The sequence below is a fragment of the Leguminivora glycinivorella genome, chromosome 13 (assembly GCF_023078275.1).
Source record: "Leguminivora glycinivorella isolate SPB_JAAS2020 chromosome 13, LegGlyc_1.1, whole genome shotgun sequence".
Taxonomy (NCBI): domain Eukaryota; kingdom Metazoa; phylum Arthropoda; class Insecta; order Lepidoptera; family Tortricidae; genus Leguminivora; species Leguminivora glycinivorella.
The window spans coordinates 15,295,313-15,322,006 of record NC_062983.1 but is presented as its reverse complement, the minus strand read 5'-3'; the positions used below and the strand labels follow the sequence as shown (position 1 = coordinate 15,322,006).

Here is a 26,694-nt window from a genome sequence, read left to right as displayed (position 1 = left end):
CGGCCGCCGCTGCACGTTCCGTGCCTCTGAACCTTCGTCCTCTAACTTTTTACCCTTCGTAATGATTTTCAGCGGCTTTAATACCTCTTATTTTCAACTCTAAATATAGAATATAAAGGGAGACTTGAGCAGAGGAACTATATTTAACTGAAATAACATCAGTGTGGAACTGTGTATACTGTTAGGTTTAAAATTCTGTAACGGGAACGCTACTGAAATTGTATGTTTTGTTTTGACCCTAGTAAGTAACCGTTTGGGGGCGCTGTTCTTTGTCTCCATACTTTTTTCGTGACGTTCTTACTATCTTAGTATCTATCGTATTTTGAACTCACAGTAGCGACCGGTCACAATATGTCAGATTAATATTAATTATTATACGAAGAAATGACGTACACTTATCTTAGTTATGTTAAGTACTCGGCGTATTCATTTGTTCTTAAACGATTTAATCGCCACGGTACCTCAACAGTATGTTACACACTCTGATATGAGCGGTATCGCGTCTTATCACCACTTATCGCGCCAAGGTGACGGCCTGCTGCGATTGCTCAGCCACTGATAGCACACAATCATTTCTTCGCCTTTCGACATTTACGCTGTCCGCTTTGATATCTTTCATTCGGAGTTATACTTTGCACTTGCGATTTTCTTTTAATTTATCGTCGTACATTGTGTGGTGTAGATAAATTAAATATTATATTATAGAACTTTTATATTTATCACTCTGCTTTATGCCTAGTAATGCTCGGCTATCGTATCGAATTGATAAGCAGCGACACAATCGACTTTACCGCATACCTGAAGAAATCCATTGTTTCAATACGACGTCGCACCATTTCAAAATTGGTAGTTTTCTTCACCTTAAATCTGAGAGCGCGAAACTTTTCAAAGTTTTCGCGCCCGGCCAATTATGCGTGAAAGGAGTATCATATCGGCGTGAAGGCCACGTGCTCTGTTGACGTTAACAAAGTTTCCCGATGCGGGGAAAACTTTGTGACATGTGAGTGGTAGATACTTACAATATGAACCCCTCCCGCTCCCCGCGCCCGCGCCCGCCCGCCGCCGTGACTCAGCGGCGCCCTCGCGCGACGTCGCCCCGTCTACCCCCGTGGAAAATTTATACCCACCCTCTCTCCGAGAGCATTACACCCCCGCCCCGACAAATCCGACCTTATCTTGGAACATCAAAGAACGTTTTCCCTCGTATCGAACGACCAAGACAAAGGAGCGACGCCGAATTTGCCAAAAACGAACCGTAACTCCAGAGGGATATAGTTCGTAATTTATGTGGCGTGCCGAGTCATGTGCTACGAAAACGCAGTTGTGACGTCACATAGCTCGTAGGCAACTCGATTATGATTTCAGAGGTAAACTCAAAATTAATGTTAACGTAAAGTTTCGTTCTAAATCCATCTGTGACTGTGACTGCGCTACGACTATAGTGATTATAACCTCTCCTATGCATAGCTCACAAAACTTATTATAAATAACTAGGATTCTATTCAAGTTGAGAGTGAACCTAACAACAAAGGCATGCATAAAAAATGTCAAATTAGAGTAGGAGTCTTGTTCGCAATGTTTTTTTCTTTAGCTTAGTTAGACGGCGGGTGGGTCTGGCTCGGCTGGCAGGCGACACGGCTCCGATCGCTCCCTTAATTCCCTGGCGCGAGGTGGCGCGGCTCGAGAGCGTGTGCTCTCTCATCTCCTTAATTCGTCCTTCGCCGCAGCCCCCGGCGGGCGGTGGGGCGGCCCCTCTTCGTTAACCCGGGCGCCCCCCTTATTTATGCCCGGCGCGTGGGGCGGGGGCGGCCGGGGGCGCTCTATCGACGTCCATGTACGCGTGGCCGTGTGCTGGTGAATTAAGAGCGAGTCGGCTTTCATTTTGCTAAAGCTTCCAAGCTCGTGTGCTCGCCTTTCAGGCGCCCGGCGTCGGTGTGCGCGCCCCCACCCGACCCACTTTAGACTTTACCCCGCAGCGATAAGGTTTTAAGCCGCTCGCTCCACCCCCGCTTTCAGTGTTTTATAACTTCAGAAGGCGAGGAGGCGGTGGAGTTTTTGTGAGTGGAAGGACTTTTTTGACGTACGTTTTTTATGTTTTACTCGGTTAGGGTTCGCTAAGATAACGACGTCTCACAGAGGGTGAAAAGCGTTCTAGCAGGAGAGACATGTTTGCTGCACTGCTGTTTCAAAAAAAAAGAGCATGTTTACGTAGCTCCCTGAAAATAAGCATACAAGTTTCGTTACGGATATCTGTTTAATTATGTAGAGCTGAAACTAGAGTACCTAGTACATATCAAAGAGGTAGAAAAAGTACTAGACTGTAGAATAAAAGATAGAAAAGTCCCAAGTTTGTTAGCGCGAGCGGGGGTGAGTGGGGGCTAAGTCTACGCACAACGTCTTCAGAGAAAGTGAAATTTAGCACAAGTTCGGAGAAATATAACACTGCCGCTGCCACCCCCGCCTCGCGGGGTGGCAGCCAGGCGAACGTGGCTTATAACAATTAAATTTATTCGCTCGCAGGCTTTCTATTTGTTACCTAAAACAAAAAGTTTGTGTCTAAACTTCGGTAAAAATACTTAGTATTTAGTAATGCTCTGATGCTTTTAGAATAGATTTTTAGTAGAAGAATGGCTAAGCTTAGTAATTACGCCAATGCAGCTTAGCACATAGTATATCAGTACAGGGTGGAGCAGGTTTAGGTACAGCGCTAGTACGCGAGTTAGTGCTTGCGACGTCTCGTGTGGCGGGACACAGACGGTTGAACGACCTTTGTTAAGGTGTCGTTTTCGGGCAGGTTATTTAGTACGGGCGAGGAGGCAGGCGGGGAGAAACTGGGTCAGTCCGGGACACCCACCCACCAATTATGTACACGCTCGTTACCGGACACGCGTTTTTCAATCACATACATATTTAATTGGGCATCACGATGCTGAAAATGTGTTTCAAATGCCATGTTTTACAGGGTATTCAAATTACGCTTTAGGTTGTCTGGCTTTGGGATTTAGCAACTACCTTTTTTATCAGCGTAATTTTATTTCCAGCTTTTGTACCTACATATTCATCCTTGCATAGACGTAGCTTAGTTTAGAGTGAGGTGTAAATGTTGACGTACCCTCGAGTCAATGACTCGGCATTCCGGCGAACTTCAATCACGCTATACATCTCGGAGTTCCGGAACTCCTTACAAGACGGGACGTGGCCTAACTTGTTGCATGGATGCACCGGGGGTGGGGGCGGGCGTCTTCATAGTGAATGGGCGCGATGTCGTGGCCACGTGCTCGTATGGAGATCCACCATTGATAACGGCTTATCGCCCAACGGCCGACCTCCGCACCTGCCCATATCGTCGTGATGGGCTGGATACGAGACTAGCGTTCTACATGAGCTTCTTCTCTTGAAATTCTCAAATTTATCAATAAGTATTCGTCTCACTGGTTATAGATGTATACCTACCAGTATGAAACACTGATAGGTGAACTTTTAAGTCTTCTTTTAATGAATGAAGAAAATTATCAAAAATAGCAACTTGGAACATGTTTTTAAAACGTAAGCACGTATTTATTGATCCCGATTATTACATAAATATTGCACTCTTATCAATATGTACTTAGAACGCTTCAAAACTTGTCCTTTTAAAATGACGACACAGATGCAAATATTTCGTAGCACAAAATGCGAACGCTTAGAAAGGAGGACGTGTCCTTTTTCGTACTGTAATAAAGCGAGTTGTAGTGGAGCAATTAGCAGTGAGCGTAGCAAGTGCAGCCTTGACACTGACCGCCCTAATGTCGCAGCGGGCATGCAAGCCATCTTCATCGGACAACAATAATAGTTGTGAACGGTGAATGAACACATTAGCGCTCGGCGCCGGCGGCGGCGGCGGCGGCGCGGGCCCGCAGAGTCATTACGCGCCCCCATTAATCACTGCAACAATCGGCCGATATCTCGCTATTTACAAACGCGGGAGCACGTGCTCGCGCTCGTACTACGCCGAGTGTATTGACCCATTTAGATAGCTCGACCTTCGCGCGGCCATTGTGTGCGAAAAACATAAAAATAAGTTTTATTGCGGCGTCGTTATGCGTATCGCCGCGGCCCGTCACGCCGCGCGCCCGACAGCTGATCGCTACGTGACATTTTTATTTTATTCGCTCTCTTCCGGGGATTCTCCGAGATACGTGCCGGTGACGTCATAATCTGCTCGCGTACGCCCGCGGCCCTGATTTATTATCTTAAAAGCTAGCGGTAGCGGTGTAAACTTCTACCCCGGCCCGCACTCGTGTGATTTATGCCTCGCCCGTCCGCAATGTCAGTGTTAATCGCAGTGCCTTGAACCGGTTCATGCGACACACGTTATGTCGCGTCGGCACCTAATCAATCGCTAACTGCACTGCCCATTTATCGACACGATAGCTCGCTGAGCTGAGCTAGTTCCTCATGTTACGGAAATTCTCGCAACGCGGCTCGTACATTCTGAGAACTTCTAGACGCCGAGGTTTATACGGGCACCTTTCGCGAAAAACTCTTATGAAGTTGAATAGAGAAGAATGTTGGTGTTGATCAGGGATGTGCGGATCTGGTGGAGGCGGCCGACATTCCACGCGGCGCGCTCAGGCGCAGCTCGCAGGCGGTTCGGGGAAGCGTGCGTCATCTCATCTCGCGTTCTACCGACAAAAACTACAATTTTCCCTTTCAATGCATTGAGTGGTCGCAAGTCGGTGATCATAAAATAAAAGCGCATAACGCCAACCGCGCACGCGTCCGCGCACTGTAAACAATGCGTTTCGGGAATTCCCTCTTTTTTGTGTGCACATTCCTGAGGGATTCCTTTTGTTTGCTTTTCTACGCTTTGTTTGTTCCACTTGTCCGCCGTCACCTTGAAAATCCTTTGAACGGGGTTAGCGGTAAACAAATAGATCAGTAGCGCAGCATTACATGAAGAGAAAAAACGTACGCGCTCATCTGAATACAACTGTCTACCGAGAATAAACAAGCAAAAAGTTACTACGATCTTGATGTCGCTGTTATAAATATGTAGATACGAGTGTTTATATGTGTCTAGGTCATATTTCGGATGAAGTTTAACTTTTTAACTTTAACACTGAATACGCCTTTAGTTTGAGAATAAACTTCTTTACTTACCAACTTAAATACATTCATGAGCTACGTTCATAACGCGTTCAGTAATGCCAAAAGTGTTAAAACAAACATAAAAATTCCGCTCATCACCGAAAGAATTAAAGTCCCAGTAAGTGGCCAGAGGCGTGAAATAAAAAGCTCTCCGGCTCGCACGAAGCTGCGCGAGCGGCGGGCCACCAAACAGGATGTGGGACTGGTTTGCGCACACAGGCGCAGCGCGTGCGCGTGCGCACGGCACACAGGCGCGCGCGGCCTCGCCGCCGCTCACGGAAATGTGCGTGCCATGCCGCTCAGGGTTTCTGCTGCGAGTAGGGCTTGCATTCCGGAATTCCGGAATCTCGAAATTCCGGAATTTCGGACATTTTTTCCGATATTACAGTTCCGGAATTGAAACACATAATCTCGAAAATTCCGGAATTGAAAAAAGATATATTTTTGGACGAAAACGTGTAATATCAGCCTGATTATTTTACAAAACTACCACCGCGTCTATAAAAGATATGTAAATTCATAAGTTAGACACTGCTCGGATTCAGGTAGTGCCTATTTTATGACCAAAGGGTTGCATCCAGGGCTAGTTAGAGCGAGATAGTGTAGTTTAACCCGCTAATATTATTTCTGGTTTTGCTCTCAATTGTTTTAGCTAATAAGTGAAATATATAATCAGTTTAAAGTACATATTTGCTGTAGAAAGTTGTGTTTTGTGATAATTTAAAATTACTAGCCGGGAGTTGAGTGTTATGCTCGAATACTGAAGGACAATTAAATATAAATAAATAACATTAGGTACATTATTATTTTATTAGCGTTATTTATGCTCAATTTATTAGATCGAACTTAAATTTCAGTAATAATCTAAATTTTACTTCTTTTCTCATAGCACTAAATATTTTAGGCATAAAGTCTTAAGTTCAGACGCAAATCGTAGTATTTGGTATTACATTCATTCACAAGCATAACGTCGTAGTTACTTTATACACTTTTCACAAAGACGTGTGCATATTTTACTAAACTCTATCTAAGTCTATTACCACTTACCACAAAATCGAAAGATTTGAGAAGCAAATGTATGGAAAATTATGAATATGAAAAGAATGATTTATTTTTTTTACAAAAAATTAAGGTGTACATGTACCTAGGAATAAATCATAAAATCTGTCTTTTTGGGCTAGCTTGGATATCTTTTGTCCCTACTCGAGTCTGATAAAGGTAATTAAATATTTCTTTTATTACAGTTATGTGAACAAGACGTTATGCCATTCTTGTAAATTATTACTTTTATATTATTTCGATGGTCAATGGATAAAAAAATAACTTTAACGTTGACCACTACCAGAAAACTGGCACTAAAACCTCGTTTTTATCGTTAACTGTAGTTCGAAATACCTTGCAAGACCGATTTTGACACAAAATGGGCTTTCCTGTAAAATTACTAAAATGCAAATTTCAGTGTTATATGCCTTTCAGGTACGGAGTTATTGTCTTAAACGTCGATTTATAATAAATTTCAATTTAAAATTGTATTATTTCATCAAAAACCCACCAGAAAACCAAACCAAAAAAAATTGTTCAATTCCGGAACTAGTTCCGGAATTCCGGAATTGAAGTCCAATCTCGAAAACCAGTTCCGGAATTGAAAATCGTCCGATATTGCAAGCCCTAGCTGCGAGTTCTGTTCTTGACTCTCTGGTTTCGTAAGCGTTGGCGCTTTTTGGTGCGTTGTGTGACCCACAGTGGTCATACGTTCTATTACGTTTAATAATTGTGTTTAAGAAATATTTGTGACGTTTTCAATTAAAAGATACCACGTTGTTGGTTGTCGATAAGGTTGATTTCAAATTGAAGTTTTATGGAAATATCGCCTTAATGTTAACCGACAATAAATACCCTTTTCATCGAAAACGGCACATTTTCTTATTTAGACAAATGGTTAAGATAGTTAGTAAGTGCACCTCTTTATAAGAATCAAATGAAGCACCAACATGTCCTTTTCTTACCTTCATTAACGTTCATCATAGACGTGTAGATATTCTTAAGAACTAATGAAAATTCCGATCTCAAGGCATTCGCAAACGAAACTCAAAGTAATAAGGTTGAAGTACGTCTCGATTTCCCAGATCGTCTGGCATTTCGTGCCGCGGCAAAAACCCGCATTGGAGTTTATTAAAAGTTTCCTAAAGTCTATAAAACCAAGCGTTAATGTCCTCTTATTTCTTCAACATCTTCTATGAGGACTAGATAAGACTATACTTATAGTCAGGTGTAAAAATATTGGTGTCTTAATTCCACATAAGAATCTCTCGTCTTGGCTATATTTCTTGTCTCTATTAGCTCTTATTGATCTCTATTTGGCCCAAAGGTTAGCTGTTATAGACAATGCCTTCTGGCATTAAGGTCGCCTTTTGTACAATCTTTACTGTGCAATTAAATTTAAATAAATAAAGACATGAATTTAAAATGCTGCGCCGCGGTCCCGGGTTCAAATCCCGGTAAGGGCATTTATTTGTGTGATGTGGTATATATCGTTGTCTGAAAATATCTGCCTTGGGTGAGACTTGAACTCACGGCCTCTGGATGGATTATTCTAAGCCTAGTGGCATCGATTGCAGACGTTTCTGCTAATCAGAAGTTAACACTTTCGCTACCAAGAACCCGACTGTCGGGCACACCGCTCGTAGAAGCGTAGCCGATTATATGGGGAAACCCGTATGTAGCGAAAATGTCGTAGCGCCGCGTAGAGCCCGGTTTCGAAAGTGTTAAAATAAAGACATGGTTTTGAGAAACTTTTGTACATCCATATTTTTACACACTGACAGAGCATCTTCTATGAACTAGACACTAAAAACGAACTCTAGACTAGTCGAGATGATGCCTAGTTTAATTGACGAGGTTTCAATTGGCCTGAACTGCAATAAAGTGGTAACTCGAGCTCCCTGACTACTCTACATTTTGTAAGATTTCTCGTCTCTGCAGTATGTTTTGTAGACGTAAAGTCAGCAAAGTTTGGGGACAAAAAGTGGTTAATACTGATTTTGTGATTCATTTATTTTTAAAACGTGCCAGTGCATTAATTGAATCAAATAAAATTTGCGTTGGTACTGTTGGTAGTGACGTTTGTGCAATATTAGAATAAAATAAGACTTCAAATTAGTCTTTAGAGTTTTTGGGACTTAAAGAAATATCGAGGAATTACTTTCTAGTGAATAAATGTAAGATTTTGACGTTATAAATATTGAAATACAAATACGTAAACACAGATAAATCGAGTATGTAAGATTCGACAATAAATTATCACGGAAATATAAAATTATTATAAACAAGAAACCATTTCTCTAAATCATTTAGCAACTCACTGGAAATAAGTGATCTGATCTGCGTAAATCTATGATCATACCAATCAAAGATGAGCTATTTCGCTGGCCAGCGGCTCCTTTTATGGCAGATAAATGCAAATAATTCTCGCTGTAATTAGACGAAGCCTGCCGTCATCTAGATAGCCTTATCCGAGGTAGGCTGATCTAGGTTTCAGGCACAGAGAACCTCCTATAGAGTGGCAGTCTTGTATATTTGGTTCGCGATACGAGTGACCAGTGTTTGGGGTGCGAGGAGCGGGCGGGGAATGTGTTAAGCGCGCTGTGATTGGCCGTTTCAAGGACGGCGGGCAGTCGCGCCAGATGAAAAGGGACAGAAGTATGACTGTCCCTCTACTGACGCGTAAGTGGCCAATGTAAGTTGACCTATGCCGGCTCTGAATAAATTATAAATATGACTTATTTGTGGAATGTAATGCCGTCTGTTTTTAAATTTGAGCTTCTTGTTACCTTTCCACACCATTTCACACTACAGGTGGACATCTTTAAGGCATCAAAATACCCTTTTCCAATTTTTTTGTGCGAAAAACACGCGCTGCTTTCGGGTCTGTTACTTGGTCGATACTGATCGGGCACGGCGAGCGCCCGCGCTTATATCAGTGCAAATACTAGGAAGGCTGGCAACCGCGAGTCGTCTTGTAATAGATGTCTATAGGGGTTGGTCTGTGGTTTCAGGCAGGTTTTGGTCGCGTGATAAAGGATATAACGTCAGGCCGTCCTTTTCGCACTACTTATAAGTGCCATAGGGACGTACTGATGCGATAAAGTTTATCCAACTAATGTGCTACGCCCGCAGAACTGGGCAAAACCTTTATAAGGTCGAACTATTTGTTGTTCAGTTATTTCTAGGGGCTTGGGTAATTACTAATTAGAGAATCTAAGTTATTACTAGTTGTAACACGGAAGCAGTTTCATCACAGTGTACTCGATTTTTAGTACTTAGAGTAAAGGAGAGTAAGTAAAAGAAGTAAGTTTTTTAAGCAGACAAATTGAAATTTGACTAATTTTCAACTGAAATTTACGTTACAAATTCCTTTAACTCGTTTCCATCAAATAATTTAATTTTGTAGTAGTATTACCGATTACTAGTAATTACATAACAATATTAGTCTCTATACTAGAGTGACACTTCCAAATTTAGTTAGGGTTTTGATAATTTGATGAATAAATTTTACCTACGAATTTATATCTAAGTTTTAAGTTAGTACATAGTTTAGTTAATGTATTTTCTTTATTGTATATTTCTATTACTTATAGTATTTTATAATTTTATGTTGTTATGTAAACATGTTCATGTAAATAAATACATATCTAAGTAAGTTAGCTTCTTCTGTCTATGCCTTCTTTTTAAACTATCAGTTTTAGCATAATTGAATATTTTTATAGAAGTTTTGTGAGCTGAGTTGGCTTGATCCGACTTTAGAATTTGTTTATGTTTGGTCGATTTATTTTCTATTCCCATTAGGAGAAAAAATATACTACCAATTTAATTTGCGTTTAAAACAGTGTGATAATTTGCCTGTAAAAATTGACAAAAAATACAGCTGGCTAAAACAACGAGTGATGACTGTGATATTATGATTATTATGAAAGCAGGTGCACCGGCTTTTTCAAATCTCATAAAGAAGCACCTGTAGCCAAGCCAAAGTGCGTGCGTGTCATCTCGAGCAGGTCCATAACAGGCCTGTGAATGAAACCGTCCTGGCTATGCCCCATGCTTACTGAAAACACTAGCTAGTGTATCCTGACCTCAACGGCCGCACAACTGTACCTACGGAAAGTAAAGGCTAAACTGGTCGCTCAATAGCGAATGCAAAAGCGATCGAAACAGCCCTCCGCTATTGTGGACGTTAATGGTTAATCGGTCATTCCGATCGCTGCGTCCGATTTCGATATTGCGGAATAAACATTCTTCACGGTTAATGCGATTTTATGAATGAACGCCGGATAAAGGGCTGCGATTGTTTGACGATATTACAACTCTCCAGTAGCGGCCACGACTTTGATCCGAGCGCGCGCACAGAAATATGGATGACCTAAATTCCGTTTAAAATGTTCTGTGGCGCGTTTTATAAAGTTTAATAAGAAATGTAAGGTCGGATGCAAAGCGCTGCAACCCCTCGATCAGCGCCACGCGAGCTGGAATCACCCCACGGCTCTACCCCATTTTATAGAGTTGGTTATAATACGGCGCGCGTAGGTAGCCGAGTGTAGCGCTAGATAGAGCGGCCGTTGCGATGCGATGTTATTAGCGCGCGCGTGTGTGTGTGCGCGCACACCAGCGCCTCCCCCGCCAGTGCGCTGTGAGGCAATGCCGTGCCGATGCCGGCCGACCCGCCATCTATTCTGTCTCTACAATGCCATAGAAAGTCTCCGTTCGACTGTGGCCCGACTCGCCTCGCCGAACTTTTCCTACCTCCTCACAGATTACCGCCTCGCTGTGGACATACCGCACGGCCGATCAAATCTTAGCCGGACGGTAGAATTCTTTATGGCAGTAATTTTAAATAAGCAGTAACTCCTCGCTTCTACGCTATTGCCAACGGTACGGTTATAAAACGCCGCATATCCGAGACTAGCGATAAAATAAACGTCAGACGTTTCCAAGTTTCTAGCGGAGAGAACGAGCGACGCGCTGCGCATCAGAAAAAGAACTTTACGACAAGATTAGAAAGAGCGGACGGAGCGGCAACGGCGCGCAGCCGCGTTCCAGGGGCGCGGAGCGGCAACGTTGCGCGCCAACGTCATTTACTAAATTTATTTTCATGAGCGCCAACTGCCAGCGCTGGCAATGCGATGACACTGCGGGCTCGAGCGCCGAGCGCGTGATACCGCGAATAAACTCCGTGGAATTATGTAGATATTCTATTTCTGCATATTGAAGCTTGTAGTGGCCGGTCAAATTTTTGCGGCTAACAGGGTCGCTCGGAGCGCACAATGGAGCGGTTCGCTTGCGATAAAGGGGTGACGCAAAGCAGGCAAGCGACCGAGTTAATGATTATTCGCAGCGTTGCGATGAGTGGCCGCTGAGTCAGCCGCTGCCGGCGCCGCCTAGCACTGCTTTGTCCCGCATTCCTCACCCCACTTCGCGCTCCAGCCCGAGCGGGTAAACTTTCAGCTCTGACGCGATTCGCCTAGCAGGAAAAATGTTCTATATAATTATTAACACGAACTATAAATGGTATATTGTCGGTTAGTTTTCGCTGGGGACTATCGAGTATACACCTTTCGCTGTCATCAGATGTTCGCAAGTTAAATGCGTCTAGGTAATATATGAGTGGGTTGCGAAGGCGCGTGTGGCACCTCGTAATTGTCGCGCAGGTGCCCAAGCATCTGCCGCCTCCTGGACTTTGACTTTTACCAAGTCGTTTATTTATTCGCCACAGTCGGCCATCCCGCCGCGCGCGGTGTTCATCGGTTCGCAACACGGCGAAGTCCCCTTAGGCTGTTAGTTAAACTAGAAATGTATACGACGCACTCTAATAAGTAGCATTACTGCGTCGCCGTCGCTCGGCTGTCGTTATGAGCTGCAGCTGCTATGATACTTGCCAGTATTTCAAGTTTCAAACGCAGACTTTTATATGTCGGCTCATCCTTTTCGTTATATGTACTTAAAAAAGTTTATTTATACCTAAATATAATAACAATGAAATGCTGATGCAGCTTAATTATTTTTATAGCTCTCCAGTAAACATGGTGTATTTTATGCTTAACAATCATTAAACAGGTTAAAATAATTATTGTATCCTTTGGCATTAACTGTTTATAATTATTGTTTACTCTAGGTAACTGCCAAAGTTGCGCAGAAAAATAGACATCAAATTTCTAAAAGAAGTCCAAAGACCCTTAGCTTGAATAAAAATAGTTTAACACTAGAAAAGAGTTCATAAAATAGGTCCCTTTTGTAAGAATCTGCAGAAAGAATGCGTTGTACTGCAGTCGGGTACGGTGTACCTGGCCGGCAGGGGCGCGTTCCCCAAAAAAACGAGAAGGGTCGGAGCACAATGCGGGACCGGGACCCCAGGTACCCGGTACCCGGCCGTACTCTTCGGTCCCATGCGTTTTTAACGTGTTCTTGCGTTTAAAATAGAGAATATTTAGCTGGAACTTTTGTGGGAATGCATTGGATTTGATTTACTCTTTGAATGAATTATTGTCAGTGTAACTATTGACTTATTTAAAATTCTGCTGAATGTTTCGTAGTGTAGGTACTTAGGGTATATTGTTGCGAATAAGATTTATTACATGGAGTTTTGGGTAGAGTCAGTAGAGTATCACCAAGTTGATATAACGTTTCGGGAAGTGTAGATTTTGTTCCATAATGTAAATGAAACGTAATTTTCCTCTAGTATTTTATAACGTATACGTACTATGTTTTCTTAAATGTCCTCGAGTAACATGACAAAACTGATTTAGAATTGTTTGAATTGAAATTTATTGAAATTGAAAATTAGAAATAATTTCTATTAGTTTAGTAACAGTATTTCCAGTTCCTGAAAGTCGTAATTGTTGATTACCTAGGCACTTTGCATTCTCGTATCCCATGCGGTAATAAACGCTATTGGTAATAATTTCTCATGGCTCGAGCGGAGCGCTGCGAGCGCGGAGCAGGTTACGGTACTTTCGACGGCGCGTGGGCCGCGGCCGCGATCGCTGTGCCACTACTCGCTGAACCAAATTCTTCACAACTCTTTTGTTCATATTCTAAATTTATTGTTCCATACTCTAATCAATTGTCAACTTATTACTCCCAACATTATCTCTTTTGAGTCGTCGATGGAATTCATTTTTGAGTCACCTTCATACTGTTATAACTTCGCGTTTTGAACAATGGCACGAACAGTCGGTTCGCATTAGGTGACCTCGCGTCGACCTCGGTCCGCTCTTAGCGTAACTTGGAATTTAATGTTTCGTACCTAAATGTGTGCCTTTGGTGTTTTGCAGGGCTCGGGCGGCGGGTGCGGCGCCAAGCGGCGCGGCGGCTCCCCGTGCGAGGGCGGCGGCAAGGTCGCGCGCTGGGAGGACTCGATAGCGAGGCTAGAGGCGGTGGCCGCCGGCGCCGGCGGCGGGGACTGCTGGCGCGAGGACGAGGAGCGGCGCGCCTGCCGCCGGCGCTGGTGCGGCGGCTGGTGCGGCGCGCACGACACCATCCGCGCCGAGAACGGCAAGTCCTACCTCGAGCTGGGCGGCGCCGCGGCGCGCGCCTGCTGCGACGGCCGCGCGGCCGGCCGCTGCGCCTCCCGGCGCTGCTACCGGGAGCGGCGGCTCAAGATGATGAACCTGTGCGCGCTCAAACTGGCGCGCTTCCGCCAGACGGCGGACCCCTCGCTGCGGCGGTCGGTGCTCGTGTGCAACACGCTGCGCGGCATCGAGCGCGAGATGGAGCGCGAGAGCGTCGAGGAAGCGCCCTTCGAGCCGGCGTGCATGCCCGGCGGCGCGGCGCGCTGCGAGCTGCTGGGCGCGCGGGACCCGGCCGCCGGGCGCGCGACGCCCTTCCCCTCCCCGCCGCCGCCGGACCGCGACTCCGGCTACGGCGACGAGGAGCAGCGCACCATCGACTGGGGCTCGGTGCTGAGCCTGTCGTCCCGGTCGGCGCTCGACCCCCCCGAGGACGCGTGGCCCGACGACTGGGGCTGGAGCGAGGACAGCTTCGTGCGGCTGCTGGTGCCGACGAGTTAGTGCACGGCGCGCGGGCAGGAGTGGCCCGCGCCCCCGTGAGCGCCTGTGATACGGCCGCGGCGGCGGCGGCGACGAGGGCGGCGCGCGCGGCGAGGTGAGCGCGGCCGCGCGGCTGCCGCGCCCGCGCATGCGCCCCGCGCCCGCGCCGCTGCGGCCGCGCGGCTCTTCTAGTCGGTCCAGGCCGGCCCGGTGCCTCCTGGCTCCTCACCACGAAGCGACGCCGACGCGACGCATACACGCAGTCAGTAGTTAGTATTATATAATTGCAAAAGGGAAGGTGCTAGCTTCGGACGTGACGCAGGACTTTTATGCGAGCCGAGTTATTTTTGATAGTTTTATTTCTTTAAGTGAATTCCAAACCGAAACTGAAGTGACTTAGCTAATGACGTTATGATCGTTTAAATTAAAACTCGGGTGTTTAAATTTTTTGTTGAAATTATTGTGTAATTATTAGGTAAAATGCTATATTTATTATTTCGTTGAAAGGGTAAAGTAATAGGTTGAAATTATTTCTGTCTTGATATTTTCAATAATGCATCCGTACAACGAGCGTGACTGAGTTCTGTTGTGTTATAAGGGCACATGCGCGCGGGAGCGAGTCCTCCGTCCCCTCGACATTTGTGCAGACATGTTGAGGACGCTACATACTGGCTGCCTCCCTGACTCCAGACCGCCATAGCCGGCTCGCTATAGTCATTGAGGAAGACTCGCTTCCTCGTGCCGAGCCGTGTGGGCATGTGCCGAACGCGAGTAATACGCTAGAACTGCTGACGTATGCGACGATTGGCTACATTTACCGAGACGAACAAATCTTATATAAGTATGTACTTAAAACTGCTGGACTTACATCAGTATCGCATCCACAGTTTCTTGTGACAGCAACTGGGTGTCAATTAAATAGCCTTACCAGCTGAGAATTGTGAAAATTACGCTTCAGCAGGATCGCGCATTACCTGATTGGGTCTGACCCCTTACGTGGGCTGGCGGTGAACAGGACACCTTGTTTTTCTACTCACAACAATGATCCTTAAATCGGAATTGCATAACATAAAGCTCTGTCCATACTTCGGACGCCCTCTAGTGAACGACCGCGAACTTGATCGGCAAACAAGTAGTGACGTTCTCATCGAATAAGTGACCATAACTATTAACTATTTTAAACATTGAAAAACAGTTCCTATTTCTCCATAACTATAACATAGATAAAAGTAATCTGGCGATCTACACGCGAAGCTGCAAGTGATTTAATTTTAGTGTCAAACCGTCGTTCGGTAGAGGGCGTCCGATTATAAAGTAGGTTCAATTCATTGGTAATAGACAATGTAGAATTCAGAGGAAAAGACACTGAAATAGACGCGCGCATCGGTATTATTGGATAATTCAATGTTACAATGGGAAAGACACCCGTCAGCGATATTCGGGTCCCTGCTCCGGCCGGTCGACGAGACATGTCGTGCGACCGCCGGCGCAGGGACAGAGGCGCTCCCTGTGGTGACTAATAGCATTAGCAAGTCCAGCTGTCCTGTTCTATTAAAGCCGACAAGATTACCACAGTGTTATGTGAAAATTTACCATTACCTGACAATATATCTGGCATACTCACATTTCACTCAGCATTTAATAGAATCGGGATGTAGCTAACGTGCGTCGAGGGCAGAGACTCAAAGGTGCTGCAAGGATTAGTGGTCGATTAACTTGTTTGGAGAAGTTCTGTGCTGAATTGAACAAATACAAAATAAAATGCAGAGAGCTCTTTAAACGGAACTAATGGCACACTTCTCGCGGCACCACCCTGCCCGGTACGGGACTGCACGGACCAAGATACCCAACACAACATAAATAGAGCAAAGTACAAATTTCAATAGAGTAAATGCATTTAGTGCCCCGGCGCGTGTTGTCCACCGTTGTCAATTACTCAAATATTTGAATTGTGATTCGGTAGCTAATGAGAGAAAACTCTATGTTCTTAAATTTAGTGTACATAATATACGGAGTTGGGCATTAGGCGCGCGACGCGGCCGTTGTATATATGTGTAAAATAATAATTTAATATGACGCGGATGGCCACTGCCCGCGGAGTGTTGTAACATACACCTCCTATTCTGTCCAGTACATCTTCTCTACCGCTACACTGTATCAAGTAAGATGTCACAAATTGCCAGTACAGATGTGAACAATATTCTAGATATAATGGGTTCTAAACCCTGGACGCACTGGATATTTCATTCAGCTCAAACTGTTATTTTTGAGTTTACTTTTAAATGATATTTTGTTAAACGTGTCCGTATGGTTGTGATGGTTTACTTAAGTAAGTTAACTTGGCGGCGAACTGCCATGTTCTGACCTATGCCTAATATTTATGGACTACGCAGAGTATGTATAAGGAATTCTGAACTTTATGTATTTGTGTCGCATGTACTTGTACGATTTTGGAAGGTACTTAATAAATAGTCATCTGGAATATGTTTCTCTTGACCATAATTTTGTAATCATATTTGAACAATCATATTACAAACTGTGTTAAAGCATCAAACGAATTTGGTACTCCCAATAAATGTAACAGTACGAACTACCATGTCATCCTGTCATTTTCTTTAAAATAGTCACCAATATTGTATACATCTAATTGTTAAGTATTGTGAAAATGATGCTCAATGCAAAGAAAGGCTTTTGTTGTACTTTTCCTGTCTACTAAGTACTTCTGTGTTAAGTGTCGCGTCAGGGGCACAACGCCACTAGAACGTAGCCTCTGGAATACTCATAGCTCGAACCGTTTGATGCTGGCACTCAAAAGTCTTCCCCAGTGAGCCTGCTATGGTCAGTTTCATCGACAATGAATATCGATACTTACTGTTATTGCATATCGATGTGAAAAGACACGTAGAGTATGAGATGAGAGTGACCCTAGCAGGTCCGCGGCCGACCGCCTTGTGCCCCGGACGCGACGGTTTGTTCTCATTTGCCATAAGCCGAGCGCGCGAGCGCATCGGGTACTAGTTGTGACTCAGCAATAATTGTTATATGACGTTGATGATCGTACTTCTCGTGTCTTCTCTTCCTTGCGATGTTTTCAAAGAAATCTTCGCAACATCATACGTAATATAAATACACGTGAATGTGGATCCTTAGCGTTTTTCATTGCCATTGGTTACCAAAAATGACAGGATTTTTTATTGAGACGTTTGTGTATAGATATTTTAGAAAGAATACTCCCATTAGAGAATTGTGAAACCGTATTGAATAAACTGATATTGCACATCGAATTGTTGAATTGTTCCTCAAGTTGAGAGTTGTTCAAAACGCGTTTCGCGGGTTGTCTAATGTATGATATATAATTGTAATATATTATTGTTTAAGCTGTTGTGTCGGAAATAACAAGAACAGGAATAATTTTGTGAAACAATGGCACAAAGAATGAACATAAAAATTATATATATTATAAAAACAGAAATGTCGCTATAAGAGCAATTTTTATAATAAATATTTACTGTTGAAGAACCTGCGAGTTTTATTTTGCTGTCAGCAGCGGACGGCGCCCGGAGCACTTTATTGATCAAATAACGAATTAACGAAACCTGTGTGAACAGTTACGTATAAAAAAACCTTTCCATTTAATCCACAGCCTTTTGGTTACTTTTTTTGTGGAATCAATGAAAATAACTGTGCAGATATTTCAAACGCATACATTACCTACTTTTTAACCGACTTCAAAAAAGGAGGAGGTTCTCAATTCGACTGAATGTTTTTTTTTTTTATTTTTTTTTTGTATGTATGTTACTCGATATCTCCGAGAATCGTGGACCGATTTTCAAAATTTTTTTTTTGATCGAACGGGTATAACCCCGAGATGGTCCCATTGGCACCAAGTCAGGGTCTGATGATGGGATCTTGGAGAAATCGAGGGAACTCTTCAAATGTTATAGGCACATGTAATGTTTTTAGTGTATTTTTCAAAGGTACCTACACCAGTATTTACGCCTGACGGTAGTAATTTTATGTGGCTGAGCTGATGATGGAAGGTCAACTCCTCAATGGTTAGGAGTTAAAGGATAATTCTTTCACTACTGTACATATATTCGGACTGATACATATAATATCACTAGGAACCACTAAAAATCAACAAATAAATTAACTTTTTAACAAAAAATAAAACCGCCTTCAAAAATAAGCGCGTTACAAAACACGGAGAAACTAAAAAGCAAAAAATAATAAACCTTTGAATTCAGATTTCTTATCGTATTGCAATAATCTAAACATCCAAATTATAAACAAATCAATTATTTTTGGAGTCGGTACCAGCCTGTGTATGGTTGGGTGGGGCAAACAGGTAATAGCAAGGCGACGAACAGGTCTGGTACCGACCACAAAAATAATTGATTTGTTTATAATTTGGATGTTTAGATTATTGCAATACGATAAGAAATCTGAATTCAAAGGTTTATTATTTTTTGCTTTTTAGTTTCTCCGTGTTTTGTAACGCGCTTATTTTTGAAGGCGGTTTTATTTTTGTATACCTAGGGTAAACTCGCCTCATTCGGTGGCACGCCTAATTCGGTGATATAAGCTTTGAGTTTGAAGCACCATTTCGAAAGACGATTTTTGGTTGTTTCACCGAATTAGGCGTGTCACCGAATGAGGCGAGTTTACCCTACCAACGAACATACAAGATCCTTTCCTGCAACTGCAACTAGTTTTCAGTACCTATCCGGCAATGTCAACTCCATAAAGTGACATCAACAGTTAATATCAAATATTCTAATGTCGCTTGTAACACCAAACTTTACTTGTATCAAGGATGCTGTAGGTCTGTAGGAGATGAGGATCTATGAGACCGCAGTTGCATTGAGGTCTCAAAATTAATTTGATATAGGTAATTAAATTGATGATGATGATGATGATGTATTCCTGTTATCCCTCACTAGGGACATAGGGCTCTCAGAAGAATCTTCCACTTTTCACGATCCTGGGCGACTGCTTCCAAATCCTTCCAGCCTAGTCCACTTGCGCCAGCCTCCTTTTCCACTGACCGCCTCCACGTGGTACAAGGCCGTCCCGACCGTCTACTGCCAGGTGATTGCCAGCAGAGACCCTGTTTGGACAGGTGGTTATCTGCTCTGCGTAGCACGTGCCCTATCCATCGCCACTTCCGTGCGCGTATTTCCTGGCCTACGGGCTTTTGTCCCGTCAGCTGCCACAATCTAGCGTTTGAAATAGTTGTCGGCCAGTAAATACCCAAGATGCGCCGGAGACACTTGTTAATAAACACCTGCAACCGATTGGTGATGTCCTTCCTCACAAGCCATGTTTCGCAACCGTACAAGAGGACCGACTTGACGTTAGAGTTGAACATTCTAATTTTAGTACCACGAGTTATTACGGTGGACGTCCAAACAGGCTTCAGCTGGGCATACGCTGCTCTCGCTTTGTTGATGCGCGTCTCAACATCGCTCTCCGCTCCCCCTGAAGGATCGACCACGCTCCCTAGGTACGTAAAACGATTGACCTGTTCCACTGCTTCACCCCTTATATTTATTGGAGCTGCATCCAAGGTATTAAGACGCATGTCCTTCGTCTTCGAACAATTTATGCGTAAGCCTTCTTCTGCAGCGAAACGGGTTAGGTCATCGGTCTTGGACTGAAGGTGTTCGCGTGATGTTGCGAAAAGACATAGGTCGTCGGCAAAATCAATGTCTTCGAGGCTTTTTCCATTGACCCATGGCAGCCCTCTGCTCTCTTGGCTCGTTACTCTGCGCATCACGTCATCCAAAACAATGAGGAACAGCAACGGAGACAGTAAACATCCCTGTTTCACACCGGCCGTTACAGGTATACGTTCTGACAGCTGTCCTTTGTGCAGCACTCTACAAGAGGAACCCCTATAAAGATTGTGTATAATTGTTATGATCTTGTCTGGTATACCTCTTCTTCTAAGTATGCGCCATATACTTGTCCACTTGACCCTGTCGAACGCTTTCTCGAAGTCTACAAACAGAGTGAAGAGTTCGCTACGCATTTCGTTGCATTGTTCCAAAATCATACGTAGAACGTTAATTTGGTCGATGCAAGACCGCCCTGCTCTAAAACCACTCTGTTCGTCTCTTAGTGTTCCATCGACAGCACCCATCATTCTGTGTAACAGTATCTTGCAGAGGACCTTGGAACACACGGGCAACAGGTTTATTCCTCTCCAATTGGAACATTGGGACAAGTTACCTTTTTTGGGCTGCTTTATTAGTAAGCCTTCCTTCCACTCTTCCGGTACTTCTTCAGCTTCCCATATAGCTGAGACTAAGGGATATAATATATCAGCCACAACTTCAGCGTTAGATTGCAAAGCTTCCACTGGGATGCCGTCGTTACCTGGTGCTTTTCCACTTCTGAGCGCTCTTATAGCCTTCGATATCTCGGCTTTGCTTGGTATCTCGACACTAATGTCTAGAACAGCCGCTACGCCTTCGTCAGCTGCGTTCTCGCTGCCGTCACCTTCGACTGCATTATGGAAGACTTCGGCGAAATGTTCATGCCACCGACGCATTTGGTCTTCCTGTGTGGTAAGGAGCTTCCCCGTTTTGTCCTCTATGGGCCGGTTTGTTGGTGGCTTGTTACATAACTCCTTACCAGCACGGTATAGCTCCCGTATATTTCCCGTTTTAGCTGCATGTTCTGCTCGTTGGGCTATCTCCGCTGCCCTTACCCTGCGATCTCTTCTAGCACTGCGCTTTACATCTGCTCTTAGGTAATTAAATTACTAATAAAATATTACCAAAAAGTGTCAGGTTTACAAATACATCCGACTGTGGCCGCCTGGCCGGTAAACCGATTGGTAAGTTACATTTTAACTTCTGATTAGCAGAAACGTCTGCAATCGATGCCGTTAGGCTTAGAATAAATTTAAAAGTGGAAAATGTCTGCCTTGGGTGAGACTTGAACTCACGGCCTCTGGATCGATACTCCAGCGCTCTGCCAACTGAGCCACCAAGACTTCAACCAAGCCAGCGAAATTTTCCACTACTAAGGTCAATGGGACCCGTAGCGACATCTACCGTAAGAGTGTTAAACTTCTTAAACGGCAACCGGAGTTCCAAGTCATATCAAAAATAAAAAAAATAAAAAATTTCGCTGGCTTGGTTGAAGTCTTGGTGGCTCAGTTGGCAGAGCGCTGGAGTATCGATCCAGAGGCCGTGAGTTCAAGTCTCACCCAAGGCAGACATTTTCCACTTTTAAATTTATGGTAAGTTACAGTACAAGAACAGCAAGTATTATTTGATACCGAATGAATCTAAATCGAAGTCTGATATCAGTGCTTCTTATCACTGGAGCTTGTGGTAGACCAAGTGGAATAAGACATTCTTGAAGTAATGTATATGATGTACATACTACCTACCTACACAAATCATAATATTGCTTATTGGCTTAGTACCTAGATGTGTTCAAGTCTTTATATATTATTTATCCTGCTTTTCCACATGCCACAAAATTTCTTCAAAACGAAATTCGTCTACCTAAATCAGTTCGGCGGTGTAATAATCTTGAACTAACGACAGACAGGGAAAATAAGCACGGCAACTGGACAGTTTAACGCAATTTAAGTTATAAAAATTCATATTTAGTAAATTAATATTATATAATCGTAAGATTAGCAGCGTAAATCCAAAGAACAATGCATCCCACGCTACACGAGGCGTCATCATCTATTCTCAAAAACGTTTTCTTTTTGCGATTTATCCAGTACAGATTGCTCCTAGTTTCCTAAAAATTATACAGTTTCATAGGTCTAACTTATACTGGCTGTTCGTTAAAGAAATGGTTTGCGAGTAGATTAGAGAGGCCGATTCAAAATAACGCTTATTTACATCAGAATGATATTTGAATCATTTAGTTGTAGTGCCTCTCGCACTCGCCAATATCTAATTGGTAAGTAAGAGCGAAATATAAATAATGATAGCTGATTGACGTCGGTTATCATTTAAATACCAGCGTGCGTAGCCGAATGCACAAACGCTCACGAAACGAAACGCTCGTAGATATATATCTCTATCGCTCTTGCGTATTGGCGCGACAGAGCCAGATTACCTTTCGCGGCGTATCGTTTTCGTTTCGCGTCGCAGAAATGTCATTTGGCTACGGGGCCAGGCCAGCATTGAGCTAGCTCGCCCTATCGCTTTTCTGTAGCAGCGTGACAAAACCAGACTGCGTTTCGATAGACATCGAATGTCACTTGGCTAGGCCGAGAGTAATATATTCTCGAATCGGCTCGTAAGCGTGTGAGACAGGCCAACCCCGGTGAGATCATGAAATACCTAAACCGATTGTTTTATCAGAAGAATCACGCTCACTTGGCTTTTATTTTATTATTGTTTACGTACCAGAGCGGTTTTAAATACCGTGCGTTCAAGGGTTCTGTGCTAGATTTGATTAGTTTATGAATAGGTTTAGGTGTTTGTTCAGAGGGAAGGTTTTCCTAGATTATTTTTTAAAATATACGAAACAACAAAAGAACAGATGGATCGTCTGGTGGTAAAGCGATTACCGCTGCCCATCGACACCAGAGGAGTTGTAAGTGCGTTGCCGACATTTAAGATAAGAATACGCTTTTAAAAGTGTGATATAAGCAACTCGATTTTAACTACCAAAACTGGGAGAAGCTTGCGGAGAAGCGGACGGAGTGGCGAAAGTGCGTTGGAGATGGTCGCAAGTTCGTCGATGAGACCTGGTTTGCGGCACTTGCTGACAAAAGGGAAAGAAGACACCATAGCGAAACGTCGCAATCGGTTGGAAGCTTTCCTTGTCAGATGTGTGGCAAAATGTGTCGCTCTCAGGTCTCTTTAGTCATCAAAAGCGATGTCTTTCGGACATTGCACCATAAATCGTCTGAAATAGACGCTAAGGCCATATATATATATATATATATATATATATATATATATATATATATAAGCAACTAAATTGTGGTAGGTTTGTACGATTAAGTTAAGCATGCAATCTCATTATCTTAACAGATAATTGCACTGGATTTTGTCAAGCCGTTTTGAAGATAACACAGCAACATTCCTCATCATCATCCTCCTTGTGTTATCCCAGTATTTCACGAAAGCGACTGCCATCTGACCTTCCACCCCGAAGGGTAAACTAGACTTTATCAATTGGAATTAAGTAGTCCGGTTTCCTCACGATGTTTTCCTTCACCGAAAAGCGACTGGCAAATATCAAATGACATTCCACACATAAATTCCGAAAAAATCATTGGGGCAAGCCGGGGTTCGAACCCGCGACCTCTGGAACGAAAGTCGCACGTACTTACCGCTAGGCTAACAGCAACATTCCTATACATAATATAATACATCTACAGCTATAAGTATACTCACATCACATATTTAGTAAAGTATAACATATATTCCATTTCAATTCCGTCAGGGTTGAATATATCTGACACGCCCTAAAAGGCTCTACCTCTAAATATAGATTATGTCTGATATTTTTAGCCTCTTAGTTTTATCAATAGTAAAATGTGGCAGAGCAAGCACCAATACCAACGTTTACGAGAAAATTTTATACGATGGAAAACTGTTAGCCACTACATAAAAAACAAAATAATATCAAATTAATATAAAATACAAGAAAATAAATTATGTCACTAACGAACAAAAAACAATCATAAAATAAATACGGCGTGTCTAAAGTCTAAGAAATATCAACTATAAAGCAATATTTTTTTATGTTAATACCTAATTCAAATAAAGGAACATAGCAAATGAAACGAAACTTTTAAAAATAACTATAATAACTTTAAAATCCATGGCAACTATAAAAGGCCTAATGTAAAATCTACAAACTAAACATGAGATCATAAATTAGGACAAAAATACTGAAAGTTTATAATTAACTTACTACATATACGACTAAAGCATGCGCGGATCCAGGGACCCCCCCCCCCCTCCCCTGGAGCCTAGGTTGGCCATACAAATAGACCACGTGACCCCCAACTCCTGGGCCCGAAGCTGGATCCGCGCTTGGACTAAAGGCCAGCCCAGACTAGACTCACTGGACATTTTACGCCCAGTCAACCAGAGTTGTTACTGTATGTGTGGAATAGATCAGATTGACGCAATTATTTTATGGATCAAATGAGCCGATCTGATCACTCCGCCTGGACCGGCCTTAACCTGAGTCAAAATAATCTTACTGATGCCAAATTAAAAACGTTATCTAGGGTAGTGTGCGAGGGAGAAACCTGATAAACGGATTGTTTTATGATATAGGAGGGAAAGAAGCAGACTATTCGCCTGGTGGAAATTGATAGATTATTTTGGCACAGGTATTACCTAATATAAGTTTGTATATGAATATCTCTTAGCTCTTCAGCTCTGCCTCCCCGGTAGCCTGGACACCGTGGAGTGTCCTCTTGTGCTTCCACATATCGCCAGAACGCCTACAGACCAACACCAAGGAAAAGGGTAAGGAAAGTATTAAAAAGGAAATATAGGCAGTAGGAGAATTAGCCTTACCGCTTGGCAAGAAATAGTAGAAAATAATAAAGGTGCCATCGTCTGTTTTTTTTTTTATATTATAAACTGGCCAGTGATTGTCGCACCTGAACCGTTTTTGCATGTGGCGACTATTGAGTCACTTTTGTAAGAGTTCAGTAAGTGTTGCTATGATTAAAAAATATAGTTCCTCTATTACTTTTTTTGCCAAGCTGTACATCGGAATGTAAATTGTTAGTAGGTAGGTACCTGGTATAGTCAGTTGCAGAATAAAGTGCATAGAAAGTATGAAAAGGTACTGAGTGAAAATATGTCTATTTATTAACAAGAAAATTTATTAGTAAGCAAGTAGGTTACGTAGGTACCTTTTTTAATACCTTTGGTAATTCCGAAAGTCGTCTAAAAATCACCATTATTTCCATTATATCAAGATTCCCCTTTCGGAATTTTTATAATTCCCCTTACCAAAACCTTCGCGAAATTGCGAAAAAAAAAGTCTGTTCCATACATTCCGATTCCGACTGACATGATACCGCTCATATCTATGGAACAGCTATATTGCTCCAATAATAAAGGTTGTTCATTACGGTCTCAAACGTCACTATGCAAAGTATGGCTGCTCCTTTATTACGCCCTATTTCATACAGCGTACCCCGTTTTCATTGCTTACAAGTTTAGTGTATGTGTGCACGTGTCAGCATTGGGAATAAGGCCTTTGTCCACGCGTTGCACAACGCCGTTTCAAAATCGCGCGGAAGCTGCTCATAGCTGTTGCGAAGCCGCTGGATAAACGCCCTAAGGGTACCCGTGAGCTGACAGGGTATTGTGCGAGGTTGCAACTACTGTATTACTTATAGGTAACTAGCTTTTGCGCGCGGCTTCGCTCGCGTTAAATACGAAAATTGGGGAATGCTCCTTACAAACTTCCACGGTCCATTTTAGGGAAGTGGGGGGTTACATAATTTTTAAGAAAAAAAAACCGTCGCCTTTTGGGTTCTGGTGAAAGCTACTTGCGAATGTTGGATTATGTAGAAATGTGTAAGTATTTTTTAAAACTGCTTTTAATGCTTTAATTATTAGATGGCAACACAAATGAATATACATATAACGTTAAGGTTTGAGGAGTTTCCTCAATTCCTCATGAATCCGATTATATTATAAGAAATCGTAGCTCAACTGAAAACTGAATATGCTTAACAAACATAACTAAATAAATGTCACTGTTCTGAACTTAAATGCATGCTGTTCTTACAAAAATACCAAAGTCACTATGAGTGTGCCGTTCAGATTTGAGGAGTTCGGTTCTGACTATCATCAGCAATTCCACTGCACCAAATGTCACTGTTCTGGACGTAAGTGCATGCTGTTCTTATAAAATACCAAAGTCACTATAAGCGTGCCGTTCAGATTTGAGGAGTTCGGTTCTGACCATCATCAGCAGTTCCACTGTACCAAATGTCACTGTTCTAGACGTAAGCGCATGCTGTTCTTATAAAAATGGCAAAGTCACTATAAGCGTGCCGTTCAGATTTGAGTAGTTTGGTTCTGGCCATCATCAGCAGTTCCACTGCACCAAATGTCACTGTTCTGGACGAAAGTGCATGCTGTTCTTATAAAAATACCAAAGTCACTATAAGCGTGCCGTTCAGATTTGAGGAGTTCGGTTCTGACCATCATCAGCAATTCCACTGCACCAAATGTCACTGTTCTGGACGAAAGTGCATGCTATTCTTATAAAAATACCAAAGTCACTATAAGCGTGCCGTTCAGATTTGAAGAGTTCCGTTCTGGCCATCATCAGCAGTTCCACTGCACCAAATGTCACTGTTCCGTACCTAAATGCATGCTGTTCCTTTAAAAACAGAAAAATCATCATATGTATGCCTTTCAGATTCGAGGAGTTCCCTCGATTTCTCCAGGATCCCATCATCAGAACTGGGTTCTGAGAAAAATGGGACCAATCTGTATGCATATAAAAAAAAAGTTTCAAAATCGGTCCAGTAACGACGGAGATATCGAGG

At 43.1% G+C, this 26,694-nt stretch overlaps 2 protein-coding genes across 2 annotated transcripts in view; one reads left to right on the top strand and one right to left on the bottom strand.

Annotated features, from left to right (window-relative positions):
* LOC125232547 overlaps window positions 1-14,329 on the top strand; it is a 29,716-nt gene extending 15,387 nt beyond the window's left edge. The window contains exon 2 of the mRNA XM_048138254.1: window positions 13,455-14,329. Coding sequence (XP_047994211.1) covers window positions 13,455-14,189 — 735 coding nt within the window. The 3' untranslated portion in view covers window positions 14,190-14,329. The remainder of the gene's footprint in view (window positions 1-13,454) is intronic.
* Window positions 14,330-24,190: 9,861 nt separating this feature from the next.
* LOC125232778 (zinc finger protein 271-like) overlaps window positions 24,191-26,694 on the bottom strand; it is a 29,861-nt gene continuing 27,357 nt past the window's right edge. The window contains exon 10 of the mRNA XM_048138560.1: window positions 24,191-24,618. Coding sequence (XP_047994517.1) covers window positions 24,540-24,618 — 79 coding nt within the window. The 3' untranslated portion in view covers window positions 24,191-24,539. The remainder of the gene's footprint in view (window positions 24,619-26,694) is intronic.